Consider the following 23,635-nt stretch of genomic DNA (forward strand, 5'->3'; position numbering starts at 1 on the left):
GTGTGAGACAGAAATGAGGGACGCTGTCCTGCAGCATCTGTTTGAGACAGAAATGAGGGACGCTGTCCTTCAGCATCTGTTTGAGACAGAAATGAGGGACGCTGTCCTGCAGCATCTGTTTGAGACAGAAATGAGGGACGCTGTCCTGCAGCATCTGTTTGAGACAGAAAAGAGGGACGCTGTCCTGCAGCATCTGTGTGAGACAGAAATGAGGGACGCTGTCCTTCAGCATCTGTTTGAGACAGAAATGAGGGACGCTGTCCTGCAGCATCTGTTTGAGACAGAAATGAGGGACGCTGTCCTGCAGCATCTGTTTGAGACAGAAAAGAGGGACGCTGTCCTGCAGCATCTGTTTGAGACAGAAATGAGGGACGCTGTCCTGCAGCATCTGTGTGAGACAGAAATGAGGGACGCTGTCCTGCAGCATCTGTTTGAGACAGAAATGAGGGACGCTGTCCTGCAGCATCCGTTTGAGACAGAAATGAGGGACGCTGTCCTGCAGCATCTGAGACAGAAATGAGGGACGCTGTCCTGCAGCATCTGTTTGATATTTGGACCAAAGACAGGCACACATATTTCATATCAGTGTTTGGGACCTGCATTAACTTGTGGGAAAAGGGTAGAATATGGGACCTTAAAAAACACCCTATTCCACACGCTGGACAATTACCCTTTCACTGACCCCCCCTCACATACACACAACTGCCAACCCGCCCCCCCACAAACGTACAGCCCCCACATACCCATTACGTTAGCTGTTAACGGTTCTTTAATTATAACCTCTACATTCTAACCTTTATCGAGCTGATGTTTATTTTTAACTGATTCTTGAATCCATAAATGGGTTTAATGGTAAAATCTAATATTTTTTTCCTAACCTCATTCTGGATCAGAACCAGAAGATGTGTTTCTTGATGGTTCATATCGGACCCTTTTATGACTGCGATGTTTTTTAAGCCTCCATTATAAGTAAATGGGAAAATCCAGATTTTCTTTTGGATCCGGATCGCTCTCAAAATTTAATGGAATCCAAGTTAGGCCAAGACTCATCTTCATTTTTTTTTATCCTCAAGAATTCATCTAGAACAGAACCTCCCCGGTGGAGGTAATCCAGAGCCGTGTACCGGCTGACTCAAGAGAAAGCGAGCCAGCGACAGAGATCACGCGTCAGCAGAACGCATCTTGACTGGAGACTTGTTCTCGGACCACGAGAGGAATTTGCTGAAACATTATCTACTGAAACACAAAGGACAGTGGAATACCACACCGGACCAGCCCCCACCTTGAGCAGCCAGATAAACCGGGCAATGTCGACTTTTACACAGGAATCTTTCTTACACAGGAATGTTTCGTCCCCGTCTTCCCAGGACGGTCTGACAGCCGCTCTCTGCACGCATCACACACAACGCTGGAGGAATCTTCAGCGTGCCCGGCGGAGACCAGCTTCCCAAGAGTTCACGTCACTTCAAAGCAGTCAGCGACCTTTATGATGACCCGTTGAGCAGGAAGAACTCCTGCTCGTCTTTAGAATCACAACCATGTCAATATTATTCCAATAGTTGTTCAAGAAGAACATTTCGAATTGGCGGCTCGCTGTACGGTACCTAAAATCAACATAGGCTATAGAAATATTTGATCTTGGTTCACCGTCTGCAGAGACATCATGTGTTGTCTCACCGCGGACATTTTCTCTGTGATCTGTTTTTGACTGCCAGCAGGAAAAGGAATCGGGTTACATTTGACGGGACTTATCGATCAGCAGGTGTGTGAAGCCAGAACCGAACATGTTGCATTGGACCTGGTCCAGTCCTGATATAAAAGTAATTCTGCTTCCTGTATGACTGCCCTTTGCTGTGACGTCATGGTGCCTATGTTAGTATGTATTCGTTTAGTTTTTATTTCTTCATTTATGTATCACTCCAAATATCTAACGCAGCAAAAGTAAATAATTTACGGGTAATTTAAATAAAGAGGCGTGGCCTGCAGTGCGTGTTCCCCCACGCGGCCGATGTTTGTTCCGGTATTCAGCCAATGAGCGTCCGCGCGCTTCCTGGTATCCTGGTAACCGGAAGACGCTGGTTTAGCGCCGACATGGCGCAGCTCGGCTAGCTAAGGCGCTAGCTTAAATAGCTTAAATAGCACGACGCTGCCTCGCGTTCCGTTTAAGATGAGATGTTAACGGTGGTTTCACTGCGGAAGCTGAAGCTGAAGAGTGTTTAGTGGGACTGGTTCGGGTCCACTCACGTCGAGGCTAGCTGCTTAAGCTAGCTGCTCAGTTACCAGGATGGCCTTCTTTGAAGTCTATTCTCACCCGCTTCTGGTTCGGTATAAAACGAGCATTTGCTCGAAGGCCAGTTTGTTTGCGGTTATCGCGTTGTGCCTCACCTACATCCCACCGCTGCTGGTTGCTTACAGGAGCCAAGGTAAGACCTCTGAAGGACACTCACCTGGTGGTGCTGCCTGGGTCGCCATGGCGACACGGAGGCATTTCATCTAGCAGCAGCTTTAAACGCAGGCAGCGCTTCCCTCTAAAGCCGCATGGTCGCAGGTTTCTGGACTAAGAGGAGCACGTATGAGGAGCAGCCCGTGGTCCGGTTCCGGTACCAGACGCTGCTGGTGGCAGCGACCGGAACACGGGGAGACTCCGTGGCCTGGAGCACCTTCCCCCATCTCAACAGCATGCTTGGGTCCAGCCTCCGCATCCCCGCTGTCTCTGTAAGGCCCGAGTTCTCTCGCCGTCCCAGATCATGTCCCTCTTATCAGAACCAGTGCTGTGCTGATGTTCCATTTGACGAGCAGGTGAGAGAAGAGGACGAGAACCAGGACGGGAAACTGGACCGCCTGTTTTTCCGACTGCGGCTCCCACTGAAGCCCGAGGAGCAGGTGTTCAGCATCCAGCTGCTGCTTGGCTTCAGCTACAAGCTCTTCGTACGTATTCCATTCCTGTTTCTGCAGCGCCAGGTCAGAGCAGGAAGTCGTCCCAAGGGAAAGACGGAAAGACAGAGACAATGAGACAAGGACGGGTAGGATTAGAGTCAAGAGACGGAGAGCGGCTGATGTATTTATACTACATCCAAGGAATCCGTATCGGGTCCACCTGTCCACGCTCAGCGCAGTTAACACGTCTTTGTCCCCGTTCAGATCTGGTGACTGTCCTGCTTGTCCTTTGCTAGCGGATGTCCACGGTGGTGATGCAGAGCCTGGCGTTTGTGCAGTACTCCTCTGCTGTCCCCGGAGCGAAGTTGTCCATCAGCGGAGACCTGAGGCTGCAGCAGAGGACACCCCTGCCCCACCGGGGCCTGTCCAACGTTTATAACGTGAGTGGACGCTTCTCCCTGTCCTCCTCTTCGTCCTCCTTGTATTGTGTGTCTGTTAGCAGGATTACAGAAAGACTGCCGGATGGGTCTTGGTCTGACTTAGATCTCACTAATGTTTGAGAGCGATCCGGAAACCCGTCTGGAATAAAAATCAAATCAAATCAAAATCTGCTTTTCCCATTAATGGAAGCTTTTTCAAAAATCCACTCCCAGTCATAAAGGGGTCCGCTATGAACCGCAATGAAACACGTCTTCTGGTTCTGATCCAGAATGAGGTCAGGAACAAATATTACATTTTAACATTAAACCCATTTGTGGATTAAAAATCTGTTAAAACTCTGAACTTTAAAGACACCGAGAACAATCTAGAACCTCCTGGTGCTGATCCAGATCACCGTGTGGACGGTGTAGATCCAGGTAGGAGGGGAGCGAGCTGCTTGGGGGAGGTCTGTGCTCTTTCTAGTTAGTTTATGTACAACCCATGCAGACTCTGTCCCAGAGTACTTTACCCTACGAGGTGAAGTACTGTAATAGTAACTAAAATGTCACAGAACAGGGTCCAAGGCTGAGAGTCCAGAGTTGGACAATCGTCCACACGTCTGTCCAGCCCTCCCACTACGTTGGTGTGGGTCAGACCAAACCGACCAATAAGCTCCAGATCCACTCCAGAACTGAATGGATCCTGTCCTCATTCGTTCCGGGTTCTTTTTGATGAGGAATTTGCGAAACCGCTTTATTTTGCAACGCCGACGGAGCTGGTAGAAGTCTCAGGCTTGTCCGTCCATCGGAGCGTCCCCGGATCCATCGACGGGCGCTAACCTCGATGCTAGCGCCGGTAGCATCTGTTCGGGCAGCGAGGCTTCCCTTAGCCTGACATTGAGATGCTCTTTTTTCTCCATCAATGCCCAGGTGTCAGTGGTTGATGGTTCCAGTCCCTTCGCAGACGCCTATGATCTTGGCAGCATCATTGGGCGATACCAGGAGAGAAATTGTAAGTTGACAAAATGCTCTTCTTTTGTGTCTCCCTGCTTTTATGAAATGAAGGTTGTTGGATTCAGCTAAAGGCGAACTCTGACCTTTGGGCCGGGTGACGGGACTACATGTGGATATCGTGAAGACGTTGACCTGTCTTGTCCGTCTTGTCCCTTCACAGTGACCACAGTGCTGTCCTGTCCAATGCCCGTCTGGACGGTGGGACGAGCTGCCGGGTCTCCCTTTGAACTCGATGTGGAGATCCGTTACCCGACGGAGGTCATCAGATATCCTTTCATAAAAGCTGCTCGGCTGTTAAAGTTAAATTTAAACCGAAATGTCATAAACGAAGCCTCCAATTACCTTTTATAAAGTATTTATTGCTTATGGCACAACTTCAAGCAGTTCAACGGTTAATATAAAGTCGTACGCACTACTTTATAAGCAGATAAGAATTTAGTAGTATTCACCCAGAGTATTTTAGTAGTATTCACCCAGAGCCGGTTTAGTAGTATTCACCCAGAGTATTTTAGTAGTATTCACCCAGAGTATTTTAGTAGTATTCACCCAGAGCATGTTTAGTAGTATTCACCCAGAGTATTTTAGTAGTATTCACCCAGAGTATTTTAGTAGTATTCACCCCAGAGTTTTAGTAGTATTCACCCAGAGCAGGTTTAGTAGTATTCACCCAGAGTATTTTAGTAGTATTCACCCAGAGCAGGTTTAGTAGTATTCACCCAGAGTATTTTAGTAGTATTCACCCCAGAGTTTTAGTAGTATTCACCCCAGAGCAGGTTTAGTAGTATTCACCCAGAGTATTTTAGTAGTATTCACCCAGAGCATGTTTAGTAGTATTCACCCAGAGTATTTTAGTAGTATTCACCCCAGAGTTTTAGTAGTATTCACCCAGAGCAGGTTTAGTAGTATTCACCCAGAGTATTTTAGTAGTATTCACCCAGAGTATTTTAGTAGTATTCACCCAGAGCATGTTTAGTAGTATTCACCCAGAGTATTTTAGTAGTATTCACCCAGAGCATGTTTAGTAGTATTCACCCAGAGTATTTTAGTAGTATTCACCCCAGAGTTTTAGTAGTATTCACCCAGAGCAGGTTTAGTAGTATTCACCCAGAGTATTTTAGTAGTATTCACCCAGAGCATGTTTAGTAGTATTCACCCAGAGTATTTTAGTAGTATTCACCCCAGAGTTTTAGTAGTATTCACCCAGAGCAGGTTTAGTAGTATTCACCCAGAGTATTTTAGTAGTATTCACCCAGAGCCGGTTTAGAATCAGAATCAGAATCAGGTGTTTATTGTCAATGACGGTTCACAGACTAGGAATGTTTCTCTGTGAAGTCGTGCTACATGTAACAGTAATGACTAAATACAAAAAACATACAAGTACAGACACATCACAAAACAGCAGGAGCAGGAGTGGGTACACAGATGTATATTAGCATCAGTAAAGCTAGCGTAATCACGCAGAGCAAAGAGAACGGTGCCAGTAATCAGTTATGAGATGTTCATGAGTCCGGGCCAGGATTCTGAAGTGTTCTTGTTGCCTTGACGTCTGCGTCCACCTATCGGCCGGGCTTCTGGGAGACCGTGAAACTCGCCTGGATCCAGTACGTCAGCGTCCTCCTCGTCTTCCTCTGGGTCTTCGAGCGCATTCAGAGATTTGTTTTCCACAACCAGATCCTGAACACCGTACCCACGGCGGTGGGAAAGGCTCACCTCTCGTGATGGCGTGGGAGTGGACGGCACCGCGCACAGGAACGCCCGAGCGTCTGGAGGCTTTTAAGCTAGGTGTACGTCACGTTAGCGCGCGGCTAGCGGCGGTTCTGCCACGCCGCTGTTCCCTTCCCGCGTTGCGTGAGTGAAGTTACGGAGCCGTTGTAGCTCTTCGGGATTCCGGTCTGGTTTGTCCTTGTTGCCTAGAAACAGGTGGACCAGTGAAGGCCTGTTTCTCTCCCTGCTGTTTGAACAGATGGATGTTTTCTTTGATTGTTTGTGCAGCCTGAGCTAATAAAGTGTTCCGCCCTGATGCTTGACTTTACTTCCACCGCTTACATTTATCCTTCCATCATCATCAGAAAGACGTTTTGTGTGTTTAAACAGTGAAACTCGTTTCACGTGCAGCTTTTTATATTTTAAAGCTGAGAGGCCTGACCTTGAAATGTGCTCTCGTTGAGGCCTTGCTGAGTCCATGGAGAGACATCTGTCCAGATGGACCGCAGCCTCCTGCCCGAGGGGAGCGGGACAGAGAGTCCGTGTCCAGGGACAATGAGTGACATCTGTGACATCTGGACAACCTCTGCTTCATCGTCCACTTTGATTCTCCCTGCCCCGCCCTTTGGTACCGACTCCTCAAAACTCGGCTTCTCATTTTTTCCATTCCCGATTTAAATGGCAGCGTGATTCACAAACAGCCTGACAGAGAACGGAACCGGCTGCGTGGACCTGGAGACCCGGGCTTGAAGTGTAGGACGCGTGAAAGCCAACGCTTCGTCTCCATTTCTACCCACAGAGGGAAGAATGATGTCAGGCAGGCGTCCCCTCTGCCTTCTGTCCCCGGGAGGGGGCCCAGAGTTCTGGGTAGGACCGCTGCGTGAGCTCATAGAACCGCTCCCTGTTTGCGGCACGCCAGCTGAAGCCCGGCCTCGGATTGCAGCTGTGCAGATTAAACTCTGAAGCCCCCCCCCCCTCCAGCACCCACTGGAGGCCGGATGCAAGTCCGGCTCAGACAGGAACCAGGTGCTTCCTTCACCCAGCGTTGCTTCATTCTTCTTTGGATCAATCCCTCTCTTCCCGTCCCCCTGGGCGAGGTAGTCTCGTCCTCTTTGACTCTGTGGACGCGTCGCTTCTCAGCCGCAGACCCAAAGACACGGATCCTCTTCAAAATAAAAGTCCCAGGAGAATTTGCCGCACGTTTCGGCACCCAATCCTCTTCCAGGTCGTTCATCTTGATTGAATGTTCTCCAGGTCTTTGATTCTGGATTAGAGTCCGGCTCCACCGATGGAGGATTCTTTATTGCCATTAATTCCATTAATTCCATTCACCGTGTTTCAGCAAATGTTGGTGCAGGTTTGGGCATCCTGGCTGGGGGAGACTTCGGGAATGTCGGCCTGACGTTCAGGGTTATTATATTTTCACCCTCATTTCCACATTTGCAGATATAATATGTAAAGTATGTGTGAGATCACAAATAAAATATGAAAACCTCTGCAAACATGACTCTGAGGTTTGATGGATGAACATCCGGACACCGGGGTCACGTTTTACGGTCCATCCCGAGGAGAGCCTGACGAGCTCCGGGAGGGCATCCCTGGAACGATGCCCGTGCACGACACCGGCCCCGCCCAACCGGCCAGCAGGCTCCGCGAGCTCCGGTGAAGTGGACGGTGACCCCGCCCCGTCGCGCCTGGAACCAGGTGGAGTCGGACCAATCAGCAGTCAGCTCCGCGGAGCCTTCGGCCACGTCTCAGCCGCCAGCGGAGGACCGGACCGGACCGCACCGCACCGGGTCGAGGACGGCGCCGAGGACAGCGCCTTTCACCGGGACCCCGACCGGAAACACAGCCGCAGGTAACGGAACCGTCCGCTCCTCACGGGGAAACACCCCGCCGGTCGTTCGGGAGTTTGCTCGGGACCCGTGGAAGAAGCTCGCTCGGGAACTTTTCCTGGACGTGAAACGTTCCGTCCTTTTTGTCCCCAAAACGCGAAAACAGCCGGTTTGTAGAACGACCGAACGCAGAGACGGTTTGTCTTTGACCCCCCCCTCTAGTTAGTCCGCATGGTCAGGACGTCGTTGTCCTGGAGATGAAACTGCTGGAGACATTGGAACATCAGGCAGCAGTCAGGTTGTCCTCAGACTAAAGACTCGGCAGCAGTCAGGTTGTCCTCAGACTAAGGACTCGGCAGCAGTCAGGTTGTCCTCAGACTAAGGACTCGGCAGCAGTCGGGTTGTCCTCAGACTAAAGACTCGGCAGCAGTCGGGTTGTCCTCAGACTAAAGACTCTGCAGCAGTCGGGTTGTCCTGAGACTAAAGACTCGGCAGCAGTCGGGTTGTCCTCAGACTAAAGACTCGGCAGCAGTCGGGTTGTCCTGAGACTAAAGACTCGGCAGCAGTCGGGTTGTCCTCAGACTAAAGACTCGGCAGCAGTCGGGTTGTCCTGAGACTAAAGACTCGGCAGCAGTCGGGTTGTCCTCAGACTAAAGACTCGGCAGCAGTCGGGATGAACTCGATCAGCTGGATGAGTAGAAGCGGGGCTTCATGGCATTTTAACCAGAACAACCAGTTCAAGTCTGCGTGTTTCTCATGACGTCTCATTGTCCCACCGTTGTCCCACTCCCTCCAACCGAATGGAAACAGTAACATTTCTGTAAAAGGCTATTTTTATTTTTGTTTATTTAGACACCTTTAAATAGTGATTGAAAAATCACGATTACAGTTTATTTATTAGACTGTATAAAAGGGAGAGGAACGAAATACAACCAATGAAAACAGGCAATGCAGAGACTCTTAAAAGACACTCAGAAAAAGAACAACAAATGCACGTAGATGGTCCGATAGGACTCGGCTCACGGAGCCATGGTACCGAAGACATGGACCCGCCCCTTCACTCATACACGGATGAGCCTTGCTTTAGGACAATAAGGCAGGAGTTCAGGACAAGTCGACTAGAATGGACAAAGAAACGTCACAATGTTCCACTGAGATTAGAGGAGATCTCGTTTCACTGCGACCGGGTCAGGTTTTTATCAGTGATAGGTGAGAACAGTGGAAAAAACCAGTCCCAGCTTGTCTCTTGATGCGATCAGCTCCTGAGCTGAGTGGGTCATTGTCCCACCGTTGTCTCGCGCCTCCGGAGTTATTTTGTGTCAATCATTCAGACTCGTGTGCCCAAACAGCCTCAGCGGGGTCAAACAAAAGGCCCAGACGTCTCGCCTCACGCGAGACGAGGACAGCTGTGAATTCTCTGATTACCATGGGGAAGGGGCTCTTTAAGCACTGTTCTAGAGCCCGTGGTGGCGTGTGAAGCTCTCTACACACTGTTCTAGAGCCCGTGGTGGCGTGTGAAGCGCTCTACACACTGTTCTAGAGCCCCGTGGTGGCGTGTGAAGCTCTATACACACTGTTCTAGAGCCCCGTGGTGGCGTGTGAAGCTCTATACACACTGTTCTAGAGCCCCGTGTTGGCGTGTGAAGCTCTCTACACACTGTTCTAGAGCCCCGTGGTGGCGTGTGAAGCTCTCTACACACTGTTCTAGAGCCCCGTGGTGGCGTGTGAAGCTCTCTACACACTGTTCTAGAGCCCCGTGGTGACGTGTGAAGCTCTCAACACACTGTTCTAGAGCCCCGCGGTGGCGTGTGAAGCTCTCTACACACTGTTCTAGAGCCCCGTGGTGGCGTGTGAAGCTCTCGACACACTGTTCTAGAGCCCCGTGTTGGCGTGTGAAGCTCTCTACACACTGTTCTAGAGCCCCGTGGTGGCGTGTGAAGCTCTCTACACACTGTTCTAGAGCCCCGTGGTGGCGTGTGAAGCTCTCTACACACTGTTCTAGAGCCCCGTGGTGGCGTGTGGAGCTCTCTACACACTGTTCTAGAGCCCCGTGGTGGCGTGTGAAGCTCTCTACACACTGTTCTAGAGCCCCGTGGTGGCGTGTGAAGCTCTCTACACTGTTCTAGAGCCCCGTGGTGGCGTGTGAAGCTCTCTACACACTGTTCTAGAGCCCCGTGGTGGCGTGTGAAGCTCTCTACACACTGTTGTAGAGCCCCATGGTGGCGTGTGAAGCTCTCTACACACTGTTGTAGAGCCCCATGGTGGCGTGTGAAGCTCTCTACGCACTGTTCTAGAGCCCCGTGGTGGCGTGTGAAGCTCTCTGCGCACTGTTCTAGAGCTAATCTGAAGCTCACATGAAGCTTGGAGGTCTGTAGCTGTTGACTGCAGAAGGTTGGCGACCTCTGCATCCGCTGACCCCGCCCTGTGATTTTGCGTGTCCTCCCACTGCACAGCTGCATTCACAGATGTTTCTACAAGGTGCTTGGTTTTATTCACCTACATGGACATCCATCCATCCATCTCCACCCGTCGTATCCTCCTTGGGGGTCTGGGTGTTGCGAGAGTCTATCTATCCTTAAATCTAAAACAAACGGCAGAAACGTCTTCAACTTTCCCCGCCTGGAGGGACAGACACGGATTCATGAGATGAAGCTGCAGAGCTACATTTAAAACATCAATGTCATCATAACAATTAGCCACATAGCATGTAGCGGTGGCATAAATACAATTGGTTAACCTAAGAAAACATGAAAGCAGCGTCCATATAAAACAGGTGATTGAATTTACTCTTCCCAACACATCATCAGCATTCATAAATACCTTTCCCAGAAACGAAGTGATGGGAGGACTGGAGTGAGACGCTCTGTCTCTGTAAAGACTCAACACTTGGCAGTCTCAACCTAATGAAAAGGAGTCCCTGCGGAATCATCTCTTAGTAACCCCCCGTCTCAGACGAACCCTGGATAAAAACAAACGCGCTGAAGCCCGTACAACCAGCCCATGTTTCCCTTCGTCCTCTTTCACCCCCTCCGTCTCTCACACAGGACTCCATGAATGTAATGAGCCGTTACAGCGGAGGACGGGACGTGGCTCCGCGCTAACCGTCGCCATGTTGCCAGGGGGAACTCTTGTAGGAGTTTGGCAAGCAAGTCGCAGTGTTTTGGTGCCATCGGTGGAAACAACCCGTTAATTGAAAAGGAAGAAGAAAAAAACAGAGGGCAAAGCATTTCACAGGCAGGACCGGCGAACAAGACGAAGCCGAACGATGGCCGGGAGCGCATAAGTTTAGGAACACGAGAAACCAACATTAGCGGTTCCACCATGGGATGAACGCTGTCACGAACCGGGAAGGAGCCGAATCTGAAACAATGGAGCTCACGACTCTGACCTCTGTTTGAGGACACAAGTAATGGTGCTTTAAGGTGTAACCTTAATGACTCTTAGTATGTTAATGAGGGGGGAGGGCCTAAGGCCCCCCCCACCGGAGGACGCCCGGCTGCTTCCAGGGTTAGCATGATCTGCTGAGCGAACGTTCACCATGTACTCCTAGAAATCTGGACGTCAGTCATCGCGGTTTCACTGATTGCGCTTTTCTTTGGGATCCGGCTCAGTAACTTTTGAGGAAATGCCAAAGCCTGCAGGATGACTTGTTACCTCACAGGAGGGAACCCATAAATTCAGACAGTCTGGACCAGGGCCAGGGCGGTACGCGGGTCCAGTCTGGACCAGAGCCAGGACGGTACATGGGTCCAGTCTGGACCAGGGCCAGGGCGGTACGTGGGTCCACTCTGGACCAGAGCCAGGACGGTACATGGGTCCACTCTGGACCAGGGCCAGGACGGTACGTGGGTCCACTCTGGACCAGGGCCAAGGAGGTACGTGGGTCCACTCTGGACCAGAGCCAGGGCGGTACTTGGGTCCACTCCGGACCAGGGTCAGGGTGGTACTTGGGTCCACTCTGGACCAGGGCCAGGGCGGTACTTGGGTCCAGTCTGGACCAGAGCCAGGGCGGTACGTGGGTCCACTCTGGACCAGGGTTAGGGTGGTACTTGGGTCCACTCTGGACCAGAGCCAGGGCGGTACGTGGGTCCACTCTGGACCGGGGCCAGGGTGGTACTTGGGTCCAGAGTGGACTTTATTGTGTGGTAGATTTTTGCGAGGGTCGTTTTGTCGCATTCGAATCAAGTCTTGCCGTTTTCCTCTTCCACATTGTTAAGGAATCCTTTTGGAAGTCTGGATCCAGGTGATGATCCAGAACACCAACCAAATCTATCGGACAAAAGGTTATTAAAATGTGACCTCAACCCCAGCGGAAGACACAACCCTTGACTTTGGGTCTGTTGGAGTGAAAGAAGGCGTGGCAAAGCCGAACAAATCCATGTTCCAATAGCTGATCCGTTAATCCATTGTTGAGTTATTGTAATCATTAATCAAGTCAAGACATCACATCCTGCCTGAGGACACGTCACGACGAAGGACGGCTGTCTCACCACAACCGCAGGAGTCATTCATCAGCGAACTGCCAGCAGCCAGCTAGTTAGCGTTAGTTACCTCGGCTAATATCGTTAAAGGTTTTCCCGTGTTATAAAGATTCCCGAGCACAGTGGGATGGAATTCCCACACGTTGGACACCGATGTGTTGCTGCAGTGTGTCTGAGTGTCAAGCAGCAGGACGTCTGCTGTGTCTTATATTTATATACACACAGTATGTCTGTGCACGCTACAGCACTCTGTCACTTTGCAGGCACATTCGTCACTTTTTTTAACATTGTACAAGTGTTTAAAAATGACATCCGAGTAAAAACAAGGAGGGAAATGATGGAACTCCAGGAGAAATCGAGTTAATCATGATGTCAGACTGATTCATCGCAATACATTTCAGGTTGGAAAAACTCAAAGGAATACTTAAGACTTGGGATTTTGGGGAAGAGTCGAACCGAATCCATGAACGGTGTGAGAAATGGATGAAAAAGTTCCGCGGATCACGAAGTGTCTTCGTTACCTCCACAAAGGAGGTTCTGTTTCTGCTGCCTTCACCGAGACGCTGTGGAATCAGTAGTGGACAAAGGGATTTGTTGCATCTCCAAAAGCTCTGGATCTATAGATCCAGAAGAATCCATCATTACTGAAAGAGTGAATAACTTCTAAACTAATAATGATGCCAACGTGAATCCAGATATTAAAGGTTTGTTTTTATGGTTAAGCAATCTATAAATAGAGATAAAACACACGTGGGACGTTATTTTTGCTGTAAATCACATTATCGGGGGGACTGAGCTGCTTGGGGGAGGTCGGCGCTCTGCGAGTGCTTGTCTAGGCGTGTGTAGAATTCGCTGAATGTGTCGCGCTGTGGTTGCAGAGACTCCGCCACACCGGCACGGCTGCACCGTTAACCGGTGCTGACCTCGGCAGGCTGACCGTTGAACACTATCGCTGTGACCACTTCCTGTTTGAGGAGTGCAGCGCTACACGTAGCATCTGCTCCAGCAGTAGACGCCTTACTGCTGCCATGGAGAAACCGATCCACAAAGTGTGCACACAAGTGGAATTTTCCATTCAACACACCTTTGTACTTTGATTGGCTAGTACGTTGCTCCTTGATGGATTCTGGCTGGGCGGGACAAGGCCTTGCAGAACTAACCAGGTCATTATCCATCAGCGCTGGGATGAACAGATGACATGAAAGACATTCCATATCGATCGCTGGCCGTAACACACTAATAAGGAGCGCCATCATATTTACCATGAATTAAGCCAGTGCTTCTCAATTATTTTCTGTCGCGCCCCCCCTAGGAAGAAAAAAACATTTCGCCCCCCCCCCCCCCCCCCGAAAAAAAAAAAAACTTTTGTATCCTTATTAACATACAAAGAATTAAGAAAAAGAAAGAAATATAGATCAACTTACAACAAAGAATAACTTTATTACCATTTTTTTAGTCTGCAACAGAAAATGAGGAAGTCTGGTCTTTCTTCTTCTCCCACCGTAGATTGTTTACAACCGCTCTTCTTCTGCTAATCCTCCCTGCGCGCACTCTGACAATCAGGGCGCCACTGCCAACTACTGGAGTGGATGTGCAATTACACTTTATTCTCGTAAGGCAAAAAAACATTTTTTCCGCGGTCACAGGCGCCCCCCCTAACATCGCACCGCGCCCCCCACCATTTGAGAACCACTGAATTAAGCTGAGCCAAGAAATCCATCTGTCATGATAGCACATCTGGAACAACACAGGCTGGTGACGGACAACATGGGTAAATCATCTTTCTACAATACTGCCCCCCAAGGGTGGAACTGTTTGACTCCTGCCCTCAAAACATGCACCTGTTTGGCCTCCTTCAAAACGGCCCTAAAAATACACCTTTCAGGGGGGCAGAAACGGAGATAGTCATCACGACTCTCTCCGGATCAACCCCCCCCCACCCCCTTTTTTGGCCACCTACGTTGCACATACTAAGTGTCTTTGTAATTAATTGTAATTTATGTAATTTACTGTCGTTCGTTGTCATTTTGCATCTGGAGTGATTTATTTTAAATTTATTGTTAGTTTGCATCTGGGTTGTAAAATTATTTTTATTTTTCTAATGTTATTTTGCATTAATTGAGTAATTTAATATTGGTTTTTATTTTGATTGTATGGCGACTATTGTACTGTTAAATGTCGATGATTTATGTGCGAAGGACTTTCAACGGAAACAAGACCGCAAGGGCTTTTTTGAAATGCTCCTCTTAGACAGGATGTTTGACTGTACTTGTACTGTAATACATGCTACTGTGTGACTGTACTTGTACTGTAATACATGCTACTGTTTGACTGTACTTGTACTCTAACATTCTATCTAATAAATATATTCATCATCATCATCACGGCTGTTTAGCATTCTCGCCGTCCTGACTGTTTTGACACATCGGTCTAAAAACACAAAAATATACCTCTACTTCGTAAATACATAGACAAAAATATATAATAATTACTTATAAGATATAAAATCTGTTTTGTTGTTTAGGCATTCTGTGTGTGACGTGAAACGGCTGCAGCACCGGCTCACTGGAATGGAAAGCTTTTATTGTCACAGTGCGAGTCCAGTGATCGATGACTGAGCATCGGCTGCAGCAAACGTCGCGCTGCCAACAACTCTCTTCTTGGAGAAGGTGCAGAAAGCAGCAGGTAAACGGGACAACACACCTGCGCTCATTTTTCTATATTTTCAAAATAATACACACAAATGACATGTTTGATATACATATTTATCTAATGTAAAACCTTGCTATAATACAGGGTCCTGTTTTTTAGCAGCAAGTTCTGCTGTGGCTAATTGTTGGCTAAAGGCTAATCGTTAGCTACGGGCTACAGCAGGACAGGACACCGGACTCGTTCAGCCTGCAGGCGAATCGCCAGTCCAACATGTTTCATGTGTGTGGACGGAGGACACCGGGGTACCCAGAGGACCCCTGGCAGTCACAGGCGACAATGTCCATGACATTTGTGACTCCGTGGGAAACAGAAGGAGATATTTATCTTTTCTATTTAATTTAAAACACGAGACTTTATTTTGTGTTTTATCAGTACCACAAGATCGGGCTACAGAACAATGTCCAAAAGACTGGGCAGTGTGTCCAATGTCTTTTACATTTTGTCTCTTCCTAAACGTTCTCTACACCTTGTTGGACAAAGACATACCTTGGTTATTACAACAGGAGACTCCACTTCCATGTTTTTTCATTGTAATTGCATCTGGACTTTCTGTAATAACACAAAGACGATGGGTCCACCTCTTAAAAGTTGGACCTTCATTGAGCACAAAGACATTTTGCACTTTTGGCAGATAAATCTGAAACTAGAAAATCACCAAGAGAGAGTGCAGACCTCCGCCAAGCAGCTCGTTCCCCTCCTCACTGGATCTACACCGTCCACATGGTGATCTGGATCAGCACCAAAAGATTCTAGATTGATCTTTGTATCTTTTCATCAACCACTAAAAGTCAAAGTGAATCAGAATCAGTGTATTATCAATGAGGAAGCTTCCTTGGTTCCTTGTATGCATCAGTGAAGCTCAGACATCCTGGCGCTAAGAACAAGTTGATTTATCATTGGACAGAGCGTTTCGGCTTCTCTTATGTAGACAAGTCTCGTGAGTTATGAGACCAAAGCTGCTTCTGAGACCATCAGGAGATATTGTTTGTTTTTACCCTCGCCGAAGGGGAGGCGAGGGTGTTGCAATTGGGTGCGTTTGTCTGTCTTTTTGTCTGTTTGCTTGTCTGTCCGAGCGCATAACTCAAAAACTAGGAACCCAATCGACTTGAAATTTACACAAGCAAGGTTCTGTCCGTGGCTCGGTCATCCCCGAGAATGGCGTTGATCCGGATCTGGATCCAGATTCTAGAATTATTTTTACATCTGGAATTGTGCCTGTGCTGTAAATTGCCACTTTAAGAGGGAGGGACACGAATGGCATGATGGGAAAAAGAGTCCAGAAGGTGTCTTGTAGTACGTTCCGGCGCAGCAAGCTAGAGCAGGTTTGGCCCCTCTGATCCGGAAGCCCTGTTTACTGTCTCACAAGATCCAATAGTCTATTGGAGGCGGGGTCTGCAATCTCTGATTGTCGTTTTCTAGTTTAAAAACAGATTGTAATGCTGCCACCAACCGGGGCAAATAATCCTACCCCTGCCTGTCCTGTTCATTCACCTGTTTGTATGCGTTTGTAGACGCAGTCAATCACCCGGTCCTCAAAAAGCACGTGACACAATGAAATTAAATTGATGACACTGAAAGGTGTGCATCTCATAATTGGTTTTCTTCAAGCTGTGTATTTTACATTTCCCCCTGCACACAGTTTTGGAAGCAAAGGTTACAGACGTCTTCACTCAGTGTTTGGTTCTCCTCTGAAAGCAATGTGATAAATGTATTGATGCTTGTGACATTGTGTCCTCTCTGATTGACCCTCAGCCGTCTCCTTTGCTGGAGGACGACCCGGGTGAAGTTCCACATCGAAGCCTCAAACACTGACTGATCCACGGCCGTCATGGGCCGCTGGAGGATGAACGTCAGCACCATGATGTTCCTGGTGATTCTCCAGGGGGCAACCGTGGTGCTGTTCTGTGGTTGGTACTTCCAATTCAGTCCCTGCAACAACCCCGCCAACCAAAACCACAAAGTTCACGTGCTGCTGCTGTCGTCATGGAGATCCGGCTCGTCCTTTTTGGGTCAGGTGTTCAGCCAGCATCCGTCCGTTTTCTATCTCATGGAGCCAGGATGGCACATCTGGAGAAATCTGCAGAAACCCAAGAACATGCTTCAGATCATTTTGCGGGACGTGTTCCGGGACCTATTTCGGTGTGAATTCTCTGGACTAGAGGCCTTTATGCCGCCCAGAAGCAATGTCAGCAATGTGTTTATGTGGAGTCACAGTCGAGCGCTGTGCTCGCCTCCGGCTTGTCCTCTCACGCCACGCGGCGACCTCAGCGACGAGCATAGGTGCTCTAAACGATGCAACGTTAGCGGCCTGAAGGGGATGGAGAGTTCCTGCAAGTCTTACAGCCACATCGTGCTCAAAGAAGTGCGTTTTTTTGACTTGGAGTCCCTGTACCCACTCCTGCAAGACCCAAACCTCGACCTCCGCATCATCCACCTGGTCCGAGACCCACGGGCTGTGATGCGATCTCGAGAGGAATCTTTCTCGGCCTTAGCGTATGATAACTCCATCATGGTTGACCGAAGAGCGATGCCACCTGCCGACCTGCAGTTTGAAGTCATCAAGAAGATCTGCCGCAGCCACGTGTTGATGATTGAGCGCGCCATGCTGAAACCGCAGCCGTTTCTCGAAGGCCGCTATAAATTGGTCCGCTATGAGGACTTGGTGCACAACCCAATTGGGATGATAAATGACATTTATCAATTTGTAGGACTGGATCTAACCAGAAAGGTGGGGGAATGGATCTACCAGGTGACCCATGGAAAAGGCATCGGCTCGAAGTCACAAGCTTTCAAAATCACTTCGCGAGACGCTGTTGATGTTTCCAAAGCTTGGCGCACCACGTTCCCCTTCGCCAAAATCAAACGAGTCCAGGAATTGTGTTATGGGGCCATGAAAATGATTGGATACAGGCCCGTTAACAATGACAAGGATCTAAAGAACCTGGGCATCGAACTGCTAGCGCCACTGGAGCCGTATGAATTCATCTGGCTGCCATCCAAAGCGGGTCAGACGGCGGATAAAACGAAAGAGAAATGACCGAGACCATCAAGAGACTGCGATGGGTCTAGAAAATCATTATCAAATCACCTGAATAGTTTCCCGATTGGAAGCATTCTCAAGCAAAGAAAAGCAGGAATACTCTAAATACTTCTATACTTAGATGCTTTCTATGTTATCGAAACGTTTCAGACGGAGGGTCTATATTCAAGGGTCTATATTCTTTATAGGCTTATTGGCTGTATAATAAGTGTTCTTTTTTAACCTAATTTAATTTCTTGCCGCCATGAGGTTGTACTTACTGTGTATTGTGTAGCACCTTCATTTAAAATACATCCTCCGAGACAAGCCAGGAGTCCACGCCATCAACAGGTGAGACACAGGACATGAGACACAGGCGCATTCACTTATACGTGGACTCTTTAAATGCGGGACACAGTAGCTCAACGTCATTCGCCGTTTCAAGCTCCCAGCACGGACGCCGCTAGTCGGGGTCGGAATGTAGTCGATGCCACGGGTTCTTCGACGCATCAGTCACACACGGGGCAGTGAACGAATATAGCCGTCGCTCATCCGGGTAAATCTCGAGTCCTGTCAGCGCTGCCGTGGGAACGGGTGGAGACCTTGAAACCAGTGAGACTCACGTGTCAGTGGGACGGAAATCACCTGGAGAGAGTGCCAGAAGCAATTTGGTGAACGGTGGCGGTGGGTGGGGGGCCTGGGTGAGGGTTAGCAATCGTTTTGGGTGGTTGGCATTCGTTAAGAGTCGCATCACTCGCTTTTGGCTTTTGTTGGAATTCTGACTCTGGTGCGAGGCGAGGACAGGACGGGAGAAATGAGAAATCCCCCCCCCCCCCCCACGGTTTCTCAAGCTGGTTGGTGAAGAAGGAATAAAAGGCCATCATCCTGAAGAGTCCTAGAAACTTTCAGCGATTATTCTAAATGTTACGAGCAAAAATCAAACCGATTTTTTTCTTTCGCTGCTGAGTTGATACTGATGGAGTTTGGAACTTTAGTTTTAAACCATTATTTATGATGAATTTAGATGTAATAAGTTGCAATGCTTTGGTTTCCTTCTGTACCCCGCGGCTCGTCGGTTCCTTTGTCGGTCGCACATTCTGTGTAAAACATCAGTTGGTTTTTAATCACGGTTGAAAAGTCGAAGACTTTCTTCCAAGTAGACTTTTCTTTACGAAAACACACAGAAAGATGTCAATGAGAATGAAAATAGTCTAAAACGGGTCCGGCTCGCTTTCTCTCGTCGAAGGTTTTTCTCGTGGTGTTTTCTTTCTGTTTTTCTTCAGATTAACTTTTTGACATTTGATTTCTTTATAAGAGGGCACTGTGGTCGGAATGTTAATGCATTTATATAAAGTGTAATAAATATTTGCTGCAAATCTTTTGACTGACGTGTCTGTTCCTTAGTCGGCGGGATAGTGTCGGAACTCAAAGATCACGGAGAAATGCTGTCCGGGAAGCGGGATGTTATGAGGACGCAGGCATTGTGTACAGATTAGGAATCGCCAACCACAAGCATTAAGGGCATGACAGGACGGCCGGATCTCGCTGAGGAAAACTCACAGATCAATGTCAAAGAGCGACACGCCAAAGTCACACACCTCCATCTCAAACGGGCTCTGCTCCCGTTCCAAACACCAGCGTGTCCTCTGAACGGCAGCAGTAGCATGCCCTCGTAAGGACAGGACCCACGTCTGCACCATGGGGACATTTTTTGCAGATTGCAATGTGAAAGCACGAAAATGAGGTTCGTCCAGGACTGATTACTGGACTTGCAGAGCTTCAAAGAACCAAGTCCCGTCCAGAGCTGTGAAGAATGTTGCTGTCCACAGGTGGGAATGTTTTTCTCTCAAACGGCAGAGCTCAGGTGGGAGGTTTTCCTGCCACATGGCAGTGGCACTAACGTTTGAATGAACACGTTTGGAGGCAAATGTGAACATCCCGGACTGCTCCTTTAATTAGGTTCGTGCAGGGGTGTCAAACTCATTTTCTCCGAGGACCACATCAGCGTTATGGTTGCCATCAAAGGACCAGTCGTAAATGTAACTTAATGTAATGTAAATGAAATGTAACTACTTCTTAACATGTTGCTAAATAGCTGTATTTATTACTTATTACTACTACATAATTATAATTATAAGTTACAAACATTACATATACATTTGCATAGTTGTAAAACTATATGGATTCCTTACTGCTGTAATAATCTCATCCGAGGCGGAGAAGGTGATGTCATCGCCAGCGTCTGTCTGTCTGTCTGTCAGCAAGATAACTCAAACGGATCTGGGAATGTTGGGAACGTTACCAGAAACAGATGATTCAATTCTGGTGACGATCCAGAAGAGATCCTGGATTCTGGATTACTTTGAATTCTTCATTAGCATTACAGTCAATGGATCTTAAAATCTTGTTCCTCAATGTTATTGACCGATGTTTGATGATGATGAATACATTTATGAGATAGAATGTTAGTGAAGTACAAGTACAGTCAAACAGTAGCATGTACTACATTACAGTACAAGTACAGTCAAACATCCTGTCTAAGAGGAGCATTTCAAAAAAGCCCTTGCGGTCTTGTTTCCGTTGAAAGTTTATGGAATTTGACACAGTCATGTAGGGTGGGCGCCTTTATCTCACCAACAAATTTCATCTGGATCTGATCCAGGATGAGGTCAGTAACAAATATTTAATTGAAACATTAAAACCCCATTTGTGGATTCAAAAATCAACTCTGATGCACTTTGACTTTTCATGGTTGGTGTACAAAGATACCGAGAACCGTAGAACCTTTTGATGATGATCCAGATCTCCAAAATATCATCCAACACAAGTTATGACATCAACTTTGTTCGAAACTCTTTTGTCACAGTTGGGAGGGGCAGAACTGCAGAACAACCAACAACTGCGAGCTGCACACGGCTCTCGCGGGTCCCACAAAAAATGGCGTGGCCCGGGGGCCGCATTTGGCCCCCAAGCCTTGAGTTTGACACATGTGGGTTAGTGTACTGATGGATTTCTGTACCAGGATGGATGAATGTGCTGCAAGAGCATTTAAACATTCAGGTGGACCGCTTGGAAAGTGGAACAGCAGGAAGAACGGGACTCGCTAGAAGCTCGCTAACTGCAGCTGGCGCTGCAGAATCCCCGTCCTGATCAGTTTATTCATGTAATGTTGGACATTGTTGGTATTTATGAGACGTGGCTACAATACCCCCCCCCCCTTGTGTATTCATGGCGCCTGGTTTTCGGTCGGTCGGTGAGGGAGGAGGGCTCTTCATTTACGGAGGATACCGCATTAAATGAACGAGTGGATTTTAAAGCTGTTCCATTGGAATATGTTAGATTAGAATCATTACAGACCCCCCCCCCCTCATTCTCATGGGCGACTTCAACTTAGATCAGGGAGATAAGATAAGGAGACAAAGCTGAAAGTCTTGGCCAATAACTATCATTTAACTGGCAAGTGGAATTTCCAAAATGTTTTGACCTGACCTCCAGCAAACCAGAAAGTTATCATCTCATTCCTGGTTTATCGGCTCATAATCCGACCCTGGTGGCGAGGAAGCCAGCTAAAGACAGGAGAGTCCAATAAACCAAATGAACTCCGTTACTGTTGCAGCCCAGAAAAAATGCAAAAGAAAACCACATCTACCATGGCTGCAGAAAAATGTGTGGAAAGTCGTGAGGGCTCCAGCGGAGGACTGAGCGACCCGTCTCAGAAGTCTTTCTCCTGGACATCGATGGGATTTACTGATTCAGTGAACTCGGGAGAAACCTGATTGGAAGGGAACTGGACTTGGTAGCCGTCATGGCTCCAGATGGAGCTTTTGTTTTAGTCGTAGGAGGTGAATAAAACCCTCAGCGCCTTAAAGAACTCAAGATCTAGGGAAGCCTTTCAGCTTGATGCCATGCTCATGAAAGAAACACCAACAAAATCCAGTGACGCCAATATAGAGCTGCCAACATGAGCATGAAGAAATAAGGGCAGGTCGGGGGGGGGGGGGCGTAGTCATAAACGTCGAAATAATAACAATAAAACAATAAATAATTGCCTGATAATCATTGGCCGATATTACTGAGTGCAAATGGTTGTTTTTTTTTTTTTTTTTTAAGGTGTATTTTTTTCACTCCACGCAGCAATGAGAAGCTCTTTGTCTTTCAAACGTTGTAAAAATCAGAACAGGACTGCTCAAAGTTAACAGTAACCAAAGCGTTCACTCAGAATGAGCTCTCAGAGCAGCTGCTTCTACTGGCTTGCTTTATCTTTATGTCATCAAAGGCAGCAATAAACGAACATGGCGAAAATTCATCAGATTCAATTTGATATAATTTAGAACTATTAGAGATCGTCTTTCCATGGAAGCTGCAAAGAGTTTCATGCACGCTATGATCCTTTCACATCTATCGTGAGGACAGGCTGGAGAAACCATCATAAACCACTGGAACTTCTGCCTCTCTAAAAACTCTAGATAAGAAGTCAAAACGATATCACCACTGCAGGATTTTAGAAAAAAGAACAAACTCCAGAATCTGTTCGACTCAACTTCCAGTAGGACCTTGTCAACGTGTTTGTCTGCGTGGGTGATTCGATGCCCTGCAGGTTTGAGAAAATGCTCTGTTGATTTCTCTCTGATGTTTTATAATGTTTTAATTGTGAGCTGCAAAGGGACTGCAGATGCAAATCGGCTTTAAGCTAACTCCTGTACAATGCATCAAATAGACACATGTATGGGGGGGGGAGGGGGGGGGTTGTTATTGTAGACGGTGACTTTACAAATAAACAAACAAAAAAAACACTCCCAATCTCATTTTAAACTACAAAATCACTCAGAGAGCGCAGACCTCCCCCAAGCAGCTCGTTCCCCTCCTAACTGGATCTACACCGTCCACACGGTGATCTGGATCAGCACCAGAAGGTTCTAGATTGTTCTCGGTATCTTTACACACCAACCATGAAAAGTCAAAGTGAATCAGAGCTGATGTTTTAACTGCTGATGAGGGACAGCGTTTTGGGCGGGGCAACATGCTGAAGAAGCATCCATTATAAGTAAATGGGGAAAATCCGGATTTTCTTTTTCTTTTTTGTATCCAGACGGGTTTCCGGATCGCTCTCAGAATTTAATGGGATCTAAATTAGACCTAGACCCATCCAGCAGTTTTTCTATAATCCTGTTGACAAACGCTGTCTAAAACAGAACCTCCTTGGAGGAGGTGAAGATCAATAGAGCCCTTCATTCAGCCCAACGGCAGATCACATGACCTCCACATGACCTTCATCGTCTAAGACCAGCCAGCCAGAGTCACTCCCAGAAGCTGACCTGTCGTTTTGATCCTGCTTTTTCCTGACCGTGGATCTCTCTGCCGCTGAGGAACTATGGGTGTGAGTTTACGTCCACGTCGCGAGTACAACACAACACCCGCCAAGCCTCTCTCCCCGACACAGAGCCCCGACCCAACCCAAGCAGCCGCAACCTCGGATTGCACAAAGCAGCTGTAATCCGAGAGCAAACAGGATGTTGAAAGAAAACCAGTTTCCTTCTCAAACCCAGAAACGAAGCACCAAGCTAATATTTATCC

At 48.0% G+C, this 23,635-nt stretch overlaps 2 protein-coding genes across 2 annotated transcripts; both read left to right on the forward strand.

Moving 5' to 3' along the window:
• Positions 1-2,069: 2,069 nt before the first annotated feature.
• Positions 2,070-6,321, forward strand: tmem231 (transmembrane protein 231). Its single transcript, XM_068739667.1, has 7 exons — positions 2,070-2,423; positions 2,549-2,715; positions 2,800-2,928; positions 3,174-3,317; positions 4,227-4,308; positions 4,471-4,576; positions 5,867-6,321. The coding sequence occupies exons 1-7, from the start codon at positions 2,285-2,287 to the stop codon at positions 6,027-6,029; spliced, it is 930 nt and encodes a 309-aa protein (XP_068595768.1). The 5' UTR covers positions 2,070-2,284; the 3' UTR covers positions 6,030-6,321.
• A 10,546-nt stretch (positions 6,322-16,867) lies between these two features.
• On the forward strand, positions 16,868-18,079 carry chst6 (carbohydrate sulfotransferase 6). The gene has a single exon (XM_068739814.1). The coding sequence runs from the start codon at positions 16,871-16,873 to the stop codon at positions 18,077-18,079; it is 1,209 nt and encodes a 402-aa protein (XP_068595915.1). The 5' UTR covers positions 16,868-16,870.
• The last annotated feature ends 5,556 nt before the right edge of the window (positions 18,080-23,635 follow it).

Source organism: Brachionichthys hirsutus, chromosome 5, assembly GCF_040956055.1.
Source record: "Brachionichthys hirsutus isolate HB-005 chromosome 5, CSIRO-AGI_Bhir_v1, whole genome shotgun sequence".
In the NCBI taxonomy this organism is placed as follows: domain Eukaryota; kingdom Metazoa; phylum Chordata; class Actinopteri; order Lophiiformes; family Brachionichthyidae; genus Brachionichthys; species Brachionichthys hirsutus.

Coding starts and splice junctions, on each gene's coding strand:
- tmem231 (XM_068739667.1), top strand. CDS start 2,285: ATGGCCTTCTTTGAAGTCTATTCTCACCCGCTTCTGGTTCGGTATAAA. Junction 2,929..3,173: donor GCTTCAGCTACAAGCTCTTC/GTACGTATTCCA, acceptor GTCCTTTGCTAG/CGGATGTCCACGGTGGTGAT. Junction 4,309..4,470: donor GCGATACCAGGAGAGAAATT/GTAAGTTGACAA, acceptor GTCCCTTCACAG/TGACCACAGTGCTGTCCTGT.
- chst6 (XM_068739814.1), top strand. CDS start 16,871: ATGGGCCGCTGGAGGATGAACGTCAGCACCATGATGTTCCTGGTGATT.